This window comes from Panonychus citri, unplaced genomic scaffold (genome assembly GCF_014898815.1).
Source record: "Panonychus citri isolate SS breed McGregor unplaced genomic scaffold, ASM1489881v1 Contig00115, whole genome shotgun sequence".
NCBI lineage: Eukaryota > Metazoa > Arthropoda > Arachnida > Trombidiformes > Tetranychidae > Panonychus > Panonychus citri.
Genome location: NW_026515520.1, coordinates 377,285 through 389,672, shown reverse-complemented (window position 1 = coordinate 389,672; position 12,388 = coordinate 377,285). Strand labels below are relative to the sequence as shown.

Sequence of the window (12,388 nt, the reverse complement as noted above, 5' to 3'; positions counted from 1 at the left end):
CAATGGATGTGGAGGGAAAATGTTCCTCTTTTTTATGTTCCTCTTTTACTTTTTTTCATTGTTTTCCCTGACTTCACATGGGAATCTGATTCAGATGATGATGATTACTTTTTGATGATCACAATCAATCCAGTTGATACAATGTAGTCACAATGTTAATGAAGCTCAACAAAATGGGTCCCATTAATTGTTCCAGAGAAAAAGAAAAAACAATTAGCAGTTTTCGTTAAAACGGATTGTGTCCAATGGTTTTCGTTGTAATTATGGTGACTTGTAATTACTTGACTTGATCGATTCGATGATCAACTTATCGATTCACAATTTAGGACAGTTTAGAAATCGGGAAAGGGGAAAGTTCATACTCCTTAACTGGCCGGTTAAGATATCGATTCTCTGGTTCTCGTTTTTTCTTTTCCTGATTAGTTAATTTCTATTACCATTTAGAATTTTATGTTTCGAAATTGAAATGATGATTGATTAAGCTGATTGGGTAAAATTCGAGTTCTTTTCTCTGAATGAAAGATGAAAAGATGAAGATAAATCGCTTAAAAGATATTTCAAATCTTCAATTACCTGTGAACAGAACTTGTCAATTTCAATTGAACTGAATTTCTGTTGATGATCATGAGATAAAAGAGTAACAATTGTATCTTTTGAAATTTCTGATTCAGTAGAAAACTCTTGAAATCTTTATTCATTTGATTCATTGAATCTGAGGTATAACAATTTCATCCCAATTTCCTGTTTTCATGATGAATTGTTTTTAGAGAAAGAGAGAAAGTAAAAGTTTCCCTACAATATAAAGAAGAAAAAAAATACAAAAAAAGAATCGAAATTTACAAAATCTTCTCAACTCCCTCACTTTATCATCCTTTCCATCCTTTCGTCATCCTCATCTCAATGTAAAACTATAAATCAGCGCATCATTTATCATGAACATCTTATAAAAAAAGTAACTTGAGTAACAACATCCCTTTGGGAGGAAGATGATTTTATCGATATGAATATAATTTACATAAGCTTTTCTCATCTTTTACCTTTCTCTCTTTCTCTTTCTTTCATCATCATCACCATCATCATCTTTATTATCATCGTGATCATCATCACCACCGTCATCATAATCATCAACCTCTTCCTCAACTTTAAACTCCTTTGAGACAATCTCTTCCTCTGAAAGAGCTAATTTAAATTTCACCCGAACAAGTTAATAGGTAATAGGCTAAGGTTACTCATGAAAAGTTCAGAGTCATAACTTACCTTTCATGAGGGAAAATGTGATAAAAGTTGATGATAAGAAACTTAAATAAGATAAAAGCAAATCACTTTCAAGCCTATTGGAAGGTTGGGAAAAAAAATTCAAATTCATTATTTATCGATAAACAATTTTTCATCAACTATTAAAATACAATCCAGAGATTGAGAATAAGTTTTTTCATCTCTCCTCAGAACTGAATCAGAACTTATGAGCTCCAGGATTAATCGATGCGTTAACTTTTTGTCTTCTTCCCTTCTCATCTCTCTCTCTCTCTCTCTCTCTGATTATTTAAAACTTTTAGAACAATTTAACGTTTATATCATGATGATCATCATCATATCATCACCTCACCTGATTGTTATAAAATAATTTATTGTCAAAAATGTGATTAAAAGATGAATTAACTTTCAAGTTTAATCATCAGTCTCTCATTAAACAAAACGGAATCAACTTGTTATCTGATTATCTTACAAACAATAAGATGATCATGTAAATAACTTTGACTCTGTTATCATGATAACAACATTCACTTTGATTAATTATTAAAAGTTTTCAGAACTGGTTTTATGTATGTATAATAGTTATATTAACCTCCCAGTTATCATTCATCAATTCTGATCACAGTTTAACAAGTTTAGTTAATGAGTTTCTTAAAGATTAATTAACTAGTTTTTCATTCACTGATTAACATGAGTAACAATTTAATTGAAAATTTTGTTTACCTTTTTTTTTGTTAATTACAGATTTGGGACAAGTTATCATTACCTTATTATGTTACATGTTACATTTAAGTGGTTTTAATTGTGGCTCTGTTAATTTCTAAATACCAAATTAACAAGTTGATTGTGTGACTAACAAATCTGGAATCGGAATATACATCTTGGTGACCATTTGATTACCATGGATCCTGAGAAATCAACGGAACTTTTTGTTCCAACTCAATTGAATTATGTTCATTTCGATGAGACTCCCGATCTTTATAAGCATACGGAAAAATCGAGAATCTATTTTTACAATTCGGATGAAAATAAATGTGACAATTTAATTGATTGTGTTGAAACAAGTTTAACTGATTCAATTAAAGAATCATCAATTTTGATCACTTCTTCAACAGTTAACTTACCAATTAACGCTCTATGTAAATCATCATCCAGTGAATCGGATGCATGTAGTTCAACCCGTTTACTTGATAATAATAATATTGATGATTCAATTGTTGGCTATGAGATGACATATAAATCAGATAAATTATCATCCTTACACCATCATCAACAGCAAAATCATCCTCATCATCCCAATCCATTGACAACAATGATTGAAATGTCCAATAAATATCAAGTGAGTGACATAAGTTACACTGACCTTAAGCCCACAAGTCCAGTTACTTTAACCTCATCTGAAAGTGAAACTTTTTGGTCAAAAGTTCACAGCTCAATGTCTTCAAACATACGTCGTCGTTATCTTGACTCTCATCGTGCCAACGAATCGCCCTCATCATCAACAGGCCAAAGATCATTTTTCGGCTGTCCAATTAGTAAAACTCGTTTCTCATTGATATTAATCTGTACTCTCTTGACCAGTGCCTTCACCATCTTTTTCTTTGGTCTATTAACTTTGTCAGAGTTTCCACTTTGGAATAGTTTGATTAACTTTCAACCCTTTAAATTTGCTTCTCATGGTTATTCATCTCCATCTCTATCTCCATCGTCTGGATCATCTTCATCCTCATCTTCTTTATATGGACCATTGGGCAGTGAAGGAGCAAAATGGTGGCACGATGCCTTAGTTTATGAGATTTTTGTTGCCTCCTTTAAAGATTCAGATTCTGATGGTTTTGGTGATATTAAAGGTATTCATGAAAAGTTATCTTACCTGCGTGATTTAGGTGTGACCATAATCCGTTTGAATTCAATATTTCACGCTTTGGATTATCCCTATTCGTATGAAAATGTAATTAACTTTACACGACTTGATCCTCATTTAGGTGAAATTGGTGATCTCAATAATTTAGTGACTGAACTTCATTCAAAAGGGATGAAATTAATTCTAGATATTAACTTAAGTATCACAAGTGACCAGCATCCTTGGGTAGCTAATTGGTTAGCCAATACATCATCAAAATACAGCAATCATTACGTAAATACATCAGTAATTACGGTAAGAATTACAATTAATACTCAAGTTTCTTCAACTCATTCCAATCTAATAATTCACATCAAAATGCTTCAGAATTATCAAAATCATCTGATAAATATTATAACATTTGGTTCAGTATTTTTTACAAACTAATTCAGAAAATGCGAAAAAAAATCCTTATCATGGCTTAATGGTTTTCTTAGTGTTGGTAAAAATCAGAATTTATCTGATAAACAATTTTCTCACTAAAATTGACTCAGTTAATGTTATTGACTTACCATGAAATCCCCTGTAAATTACACAATATAACAGTAAAAATGTTTTCCCTCTAAAATCATAATGATGATGATTTGGTCATTCAATCATCTTTAACTTTACTTGGTGATTCTTGTTGATTCTGATTTACAAGGTTAGACAAATAGGAATCAAATTGCAAAACTTTATCACCATTTAGTTTATTCCTAAAAAAAATATACAACTAATCATGTTCATCTTTTTTTAAAGATTGTCATGAGGATGAACAGGAAGTGTAAGGTGGAAGGTGGGAATTTAGGTGACATTTTATTCAAGTGGAACAAAGTTTTATTTTCCCATTAGATTAACCTTTTCGAGGGACATTATGTCCACCATCATGATGGTCAGTATTTTTTTTCTGTAAACATTTCCTTTAGTCTACATGTTTATCTCTCTCTCTCTCTTTGTTAAAACTATCATTATCATTACGATTATCATCATAATCATCATGTTGATGATAGTTGATGGTCATGATGATGATAGGTACCGAAAAAAACATAAATAAAATGACCAGTAAACTTACACCATCATCATTGTGGGAAAATATGAGATGATGAGGTTTAGATGATCACTTAGATCGATGGATTGAGATTGAGATGAAACTCAGATTGATTGAGATGAAACTCAGATTAAGTCTTTAGGCTGGAGAGGAAACAGAAGATTTTCGGTCCCACAAAACTAACCGAATACAAGACTTTTTAGGACCTTGACGATTAACTCAACTTGATCTATTGATCTCAATGTTGCACTAGTGTTTAAACTCGATAATTCTTGAGAATTCAGATTAACAATAAAATTAATTGTAAGAAGATTTGAATTGAAACTTAATTGAAATTTTAATAAGAGCAATTGTAATAAAGAGATACTTGAATAAGCGTTTTCTAAACTTAAACAATCACTGAAGAAATTGAGGGAAAAATTGTTCTTTTTAGAATAAAGAAACAAGGGGTAACAATTAAAGGGGAAATCAATTAAAGATGAGAAGGGGATACAAATTAAAATAAAGAAAAAGGGAAATTGAATTAAACAAAATCATATTAGTGATAAGGTTAATCTAAATACAAAGAAACTTTGCCTTGAGTCTCGACAAAGATGAACAATAGTTAACCTGTTATCAAAAGATGATGAGTTAAACTTAAGATAAGCCTTTAGGCTTGACAATGGTAATTTCTAAAAAACAAAAGAAAGAAAAAAGAAAGAGGGATAGAAAGAGAAAATCGGGTCTCTTACTTTTGTAACCAAATTTTGGTCATCTTAAGATGAAGAGATTTGGGTTGATACAATTAAGAAAATTAGTCAATTATTTTCAACTAAATTAATCTATAATCATATCTTTAGGTATAGAGTGAAATTTTGATTAATTACAATTGGTTACTTAATTTCGGATTTTATAATTACTTCAATTAATTGTTAGGATACTAAACAATTAGATTGGTTGATGAACAACAATTAAGCAAATTATAACTATAGTTATGGGAGGATTAACCAATTTAACAATGGGGAAATTTAAGAATTGAAATTAAGAAAATTACAACAATTAACTAATTGTTGAGAACAGAATAAAAATTTAGAAAGTTTTAAATTTGTTTCCAAATCATAATAGTGATGAAAAGGAAAGACTGAGGATTTCATGTTTTTCACCTTCAGTCCCCAGCACTTTGATGAAGATACTTCTTCAGGGTTTCCTTTGGAATCCTATTTTGATTTGGTGGTGATGGATTCGGGGATGGAGGTAATGAACCGGTGGTGTGTGTAAGAAGTCGGAGTAGTCGGGCTTGGTGGGATTTTCCTTGGATCTTGAGAGCTGTTGAGAGAACCAAAGGTTGAAGGTGGATCAGAGATTAATGAACTAATTTGAAAGTTCTTGTCTAGGGCTGAATTCGGAGAAGATGATGATGAAGATGAGATTGAGGGAATTTTCGGTGAGGGGCTTTTCACTTCCTTGGTTGAAACCAATGAATAAGTTTTCTTGCTATTTTGAGCTGATAGGCTAGGATGATTTTTTCTTTTCTTGGTTGATTCGGAGGGTCTACGATTTTGAATAGGAGTGTGAGATTTGGTTCATAGATTGATGAAGTTGATGATGAAGATGATGATGATGATGATGATGATGATGAGAGGTGATGGAGCGGAGAGACACAAGTGAATTCTGAGTACTCAGGGATTCGGTGATGTTGGAAATAACTCCAATCGATTGGCCAACGGGCTTCCGAGCTTTGACTAGATCACTTAGTTTTCGGTGGAGATGAAACTTTATCGTTTCTCATAATGTTGAATGGATTCATTATGGATTCCACGTCCAGTCTCCAGAACTTTTCTTCAATGTCTTGCCAGAAAACATATACATTCTCATGGCGGTGAGATTCGATGGCGGGTGAATGGGTTGAGCTCTAATGGTGTAGCCTGAAAAGAGAATGAAGGCAAGAGAGATAATGAAGCGGGTGAAGTTCTGTAGGAGAGAAGTAAATAGTGACATCTCGCATCTTTGGTCGAAGAATGTCAATTTCGTCGGGGTAAGGTTAAGACTTTAAGAGGGTTATAAGACCAGCACCATTTTCGGGCACAGGCGAGATAACAGAGAACTTGATCTCTAACTGAGGAAAGATGCTTAGCAAATTTCAAGTCTTCCTTTTTGAGTCCATGATAATAGGTATCCATGGAATGAACGTCTTTATAATGAACAAATGTTTCATAAACGGTTTCACAATTTCCGTCAATTATTGTGATCCATACTGGCTGATGAACGAGTTTTCGAACTCCTTCTGGACTGAATCTGTAGATTCTTACATAGGCAGCATTAATGGAGTAGACGTTGGATGGATCAGGGTGGTCACGAATTTGTTTGGTCAAAAGTTCTTGTTGACCAGGGTTAAGGTCTTCAACTTGTTGTTCCACTAGGGAATTGAAGATCACGGCCGCTTTATTTTTCCTGTTGACTCTGTATTCGAGTCGAAGCGGGTTGGATGTGTTAGAGTCTTGGGTGAAGGTGACCAATTCTCGAAGAGATGGAAACCATTCTTTGATTTTATTTTTAATTTCTTTTTGCTCTTCCTAATCTAGAAAGAGGTCAATTGTGGTGTAGGAGTGATTGGATGACCAGCATCAGGGGAAGTTCTGATGGGTGAACAAGGCAGATCGCGTTTTGCCTTTCCTTCTCGTAACTTTAACCATTCTTCTGAGTCGGTGAGAAGGTAATGAGGGATTGGATTTTTCTTGGTTGACCAAGTAGTTCGAGGTCGGGATGCAAGTAAGAGAGAACGGGAGGAAGCCTACTGAGCGGACGAATCTTCATTTCGGATAGGGAAGAGGGGTCTTTTCTTTAAAAGTTTCCCAAAACTAATCTAAGATTCGCATGAGAACGAATGTTGGTGTCCGATAAGAGAGGGTCATTTGGATTTTCTTCCTTGTTAACTAACAAGCAAGCATACAACTCAATTTTGTTCATAATCAAATGAGTTGAGTATGAGATTGAGACTGAGTGCTAACTTAACATGGGGCGGAATGAAGCTAATTAGACGCTTGGGAGTGATTGAGGAAAGTTCTTGGACTGAAGCCCAGAAAAGAGGATTGCATTAAGATCTACTCTTCTAAATAATCCTAATCTACATTTGGATTCATGAGCTTCAAATAAATTAGGGCTGAGCTGACTGCAAAGAGTATACCTACAATTGAACTTACAATTACGATAATTAACGTAAGTTTGAGAACAAGACGAGACCATAAGTTGGATAATCGTCTATTGAGGCAAAGTTCTTAAGGCAATTTGAAACAAACAAATGAATTTTGTTAGATGTGATGGAGGGTTAACTTAAGGGTTGCAATTAAATTGAGTAAAATAACACAATTGGTGCAATACCAATGATTACAGAATTTGCATTCGAGAGGAAGAAGAGCAACTTGTTCGCAGAAATAGCAGCGAATTTCATTGATGAAACTATCTAATTTCTCATGAATAATTGAATTTCGTGAAATACCTTTAGGTATTTTTGGAAGAGGGATTGAATAGATGGAATCATCTTGTAAAGATTTAGTAAATTTTTCGCGAATCATTCGCTCGAACTTTTCTTTAATTGTTTTAAATTTTTATTTTCATTGCGACGGCAGCTTTGATTTTCATAAATTCTCAATTGAAGCATGAGAAGGAAGTTCTAATGGAAGAGGCAGGGATTTCATTACTGTAGATGATTGGATATTCGAAAGGTTTTGGATATTTATTCGGAAATTCAGAAGAAGAAGAAGAAGGTTCAGAACGAGAAGTACTTGGCAAAGCCACGACCTTACCTTGATTTTCTTCCTCCATGGGATTCCTAAGGGTGATTCTTTTAATTGTTTTGGATGAGGCGATTGAATCCAGGATTCTATTGAAACGGAACGTTTGAGAGCAGATTGTTGATGAACAAGAGGCGAGGTGAATGTAACTGTTTTAAGTTCAGAATTTTCTTTGGAGATGATTCGAGATCGACGAGGGAATTCAGGTTGAGGTGTATTATCGATGGGGCTGGAACATACCAACAATCAGGGTCACTTTCATAACCACAATTAGGATCACTGATCTAAGGAGATGAGAGTTGGCACGTTGATTGTTAGGAAGCGGATACACTAGAAGGTGTGGGTGGTGAATTAGAGTTGTTGTCCATTTTATCACGAGATTAATTAGCGTTTTAAAGCTAAGATGAGATGGATGATTAATTAGAGTTTGATGGAGATGATTAAATTGGTTGAAGTGGAGGAAAACACTTTGAGTCAATTGACCGAAATACTTAACTTAACACTTAAAATGGAGAAGAAAATTGTCTATTACAACCAAAGTTGTTTGATGAATTGGAACAATTAACTGAAACAATTAATTTTCACAATCAAGGAAATTTAGAAGAATTGAGAAGATGGAGAAATGAATAAATCTAAAGATTTGATCAAGTCAGAAGGTGAACAGTTTTCAATGTTGAAAAGAAAATGAAGGAACTGAAAAGAAGTTGACTCTGTGACCAATGGGTTGAATGGGATAAGAACAAAGAGGAAGGCGTAGGTAATTAGCGAAACTAACGCCTTCGGTGGAGATGGTTAACTTAAAAAGAAAGATTTTCTTTCCACAGATGTTGATCTAATTTGAATTTCAAAAATTAAAATCATTAAAGTGATTGGGTTGATCAAAATTAATTTTCTGAGAAAATTTTTGATTTTATCATTATAATGATTAGATTGGGAGCAATTAAGATTAATTAGAAAATATTTTCATTATCTTCTTCTAACAATGACAATTTAAACAATACAAAACTTTTTGTTTTCAATTGTTGTCGAGTTAAGATTTTTCTTGATTGTTAACAATTAACTTTATTGATCAATAATCTGTTGATCAGATGTTCGGTATTTCTTTTTGTTCTTGAAATTATCAATTAATATATCACCAGAGTGATCATTAATCAACTGATTGTTACAATTTGAATTGTTAATTAGGAAAATTGGTCATTTGGTTGTTGAGAGAGTTTTGGATTAGTTCATTGATTTTCATCTTCATTAGGGTTAATTGAGTTGTTTAAATCTTCATTTGAAAGAAAATCTGTTCTTGATTTTCATCTTGATCATAATTATTATCACTGAGTGATTGAAATTGGTTATTGGTAATTAACTCAATTTGGGAATTGAAATTTTCATTTTCTAAAATGAGTCAGATTAAAGAAATTATCTCTGAGGTTAATCATTGCTGTGGTTAGTTTACCTGAATATTTCTTAGTGTTAGAAACATTAGCAATGAAGAGATTTTTAAGGTATCTAAGAGCATTATTGCACCTTTCTTTAGACCACAAACTAAGTATGGACCATGATAGCGATTACGGAGTTTTTGAAACTGATGAATCCTGAGATTCATTTTACTAACAGATAATCTCCAATAGCATAAGGAGAGTGAGGATGAAGGATTTAGTTCTGTTAACTTGGTAGAGTTGTTGAGAATTAAGCCGCATAAGCAATTTTCGAGCTTCATTTACGGTCACTGGGGAATTGTAATGATGGATAAGTAATTGTCAAGGGGTTTGTTTGCTCATGACCAAAAACAAGAAAATAGGGCTGAAGGAGGATTTTGTGGATGGATGAGTTAATTGCATATAAAGATGCTTGAGAGCGAAATTAAATTTTGTTCCTTGTACAAACATGTATTGAAGTCTTTCGGCAATAGTCCTATTATCCTTTCGACTATTCCTTGGGATTGAGGGTGGTACAGGGTACTTGTATCATGAATGATTCCGTGTTTATCCATGAACCTTTGAATTCATCTGAGGTGAAATTAGTACCTAAGTCGGTTTATGTGAGTGGGAAACCGAAGAGATGAAAGAAGGAGAGAGAAAGTTAATTACAGTTGAAGCTGTTTGATTGGTGGTTAATTTCGTATACGAATCGCGATAAAACATCGACAATGACGAGGATGTATTTCTTTGATTTAATGGTGATTGGCCCTGAACGTCGAGTTCAAAGCGGGTAAAGATTTGCTGAGGATTGGTTTGATGGAGGATCAACATAGATGATGTTGGAGGGTTTCGATAGATTGCAGACTAAACAATTTTCGCATAACTTTTAACTTCATCATATAAGAATTTTACCAGAATCTTCTATATTCAAATATGTTTTCTCTCTGTATGAAATGTCCACCTAATGTTGATTCATGCTCTAATTTAAATATCTCTTTTAAGATCTCGGGGTCGATTACAAGTCGAGTACCAAAGGGTGTTCGAGAGTCTTTTCGATAGAGAAGATTGTCTTTGAGAACATATCGTTTAGAGACGATTGAATTTGGATTGGATAGCTGAGAGATGATTGATTGAATATCAGGGTTATTTTTCTGAGAAGTTCTAACTTTTTCCTTCCATAAGGAAAATTCTTGAGGAGATGATTTTGATTGAGGTTGAAGATGAGCGATTTCTGAAGAGATGGAGTAAAGAATGAGAGGAGGTTCTTTGATTTGTTCGTAATCAAGGAGAGGTGATTCGAACGATAGATTGATGAGATTTAATCCAATATCATGATAGTGATGATCGGATAGGTCTTCGATATATTCGTTAAGAAAAACTTTGTCTAAAAATTCTTCCTCGGGGTCAATTGTTTTTCTGTGGTCCCATTCGGACTGATAACGGGAGAAACAGTCAGGGGGATGGGTTAGACCTTTTTTATATATCACCTTAAAATTATAAGATGAGAGCATAATAGACCATCTTTGGAGACGAGAGTTTTTGAAGTTAATTTTTGAAGCTGACACAGGGCATGGTGGTCAGTCTCAATTAGAAAATTTTCACCATCAAGATAGTGACTGTACTTGTACACACCGACAAGAATTGCTAAAAGTTCTTTCTGAAACATGTAATGAAGATGCTTAATAATTTTGAGAAAGAATGAAATTGGGAGCCAATGGCTTACGGTTTCGATGGGATTTTCCGGGTTGAAGTCTTCGGAATTTTCGTCTTCCTGTAATAGGATTCCACCAACAGCAACATCAGATGCGTCAACGGAAATTTTTCGACGGAGTTTGGGATTGAAATGTACCAAGAGAGTGGTATTGATGAGAGATGATTTGAGAGAATCGAGTGCTTGTTTATCAGCAGGAGAATTTTGAATTTTCTTCTTTGAGATTAGACGATAGAGAGGGCAGCGATTGATGAATAATTTTGATGTACCTGGAGAAGTAGTAACATCCTAAGAGAGGATTGAAGTTCACGAACAGTTTTAGGGTAACGGAGATTCACTAAGGCTTGAACCTTTTCGGGTCAGCGAATTCCTTCGCCTGAGACGAGATGACCTAATAATAAGATTTCGGTTTCACCGAAGTGGCACTTTCTGGTTTAACCTTTAGGTTATATTTTTAATCGATCTAATACCAATTTAGTATTATTGATGAGATCGTAAAAAGTTACACCAACAACAGGGATATCGTCAAAGTATCCAATACAATTGACGTACTGAAGTCCTTCCAGAACTTTGTTCATAAAACGTTGGAAGATAAAGGGAGCACCGGCAAGTCCCATAGGGAGTCGCTTATATTGGTACTTACCATCGGGTGTTACAAAAGCAGTTTTCTCTCGTTCGGAGGGAGGAAGCTCAATTTGATGGTAACCTTGTGCCAGGTCAAAAAGGTTGAAAAATTTACCACCGCGGACGACTTCAAGACAATCGTCTATTCGGGGCATCGGGTACCTTGGGATTTTAGTGAGTCTGTTGAGTAACCGGTAGTCGGTCACCATTCGATGGGTACCATCTGATCGAGGAACCAATAATGAAGGGGCACCTCCGAGAGCATCAGAGGGTTCGATCAGATCATGTTCGATCATACATAATGATCTACGGAAAACCCACGACGATGGATATTACAGTTGTACGGTTTTGGTACGGGATGATTTGATCTTCGAGATCAATTTAACTGGGCAAACAGTTGAAGAGACAAATCCAAGATCATTTTTGTGTTGAGAGAAAATGTCTTGATAACTCGAAAAGTTTTAAAGTTCATCTTGTTGAGAGGGATTGAGATTTGGATTGATTCTCGACTTAATTTTGTCAAGAAGAGGTTGAATTTTAGATTCGTTAAGTTCAGATTCACTAGTTAGCATACACGCGCAATTAGTGATTGTTGAGGAAAGTTTTGAATTTTTGATTATCAGTGAATGTTAATTGTTGTTAGATTTGGATGATGATTGGAGGAGGATTAATTGTTGAAGGAATGAG

The 12,388-nt window shown here is 34.2% G+C and overlaps 1 protein-coding gene across 2 annotated transcripts in view; it reads left to right on the top strand.

The window, feature by feature from the left end:
• Positions 1-12,388, top strand: part of LOC128390103 (maltase A2-like) — a 102,850-nt gene that overhangs the window by 64,374 nt on the left and 26,088 nt on the right. For both annotated transcript variants that reach the window (XM_053349768.1, XM_053349769.1), the window contains one exon: positions 1,999-3,412. In XM_053349768.1, the coding sequence (XP_053205743.1) occupies positions 2,156-3,412 (1,257 nt within the window). In that variant the 5' untranslated portion in view covers positions 1,999-2,155. The remainder of the gene's footprint in view (positions 1-1,998; positions 3,413-12,388) is intronic.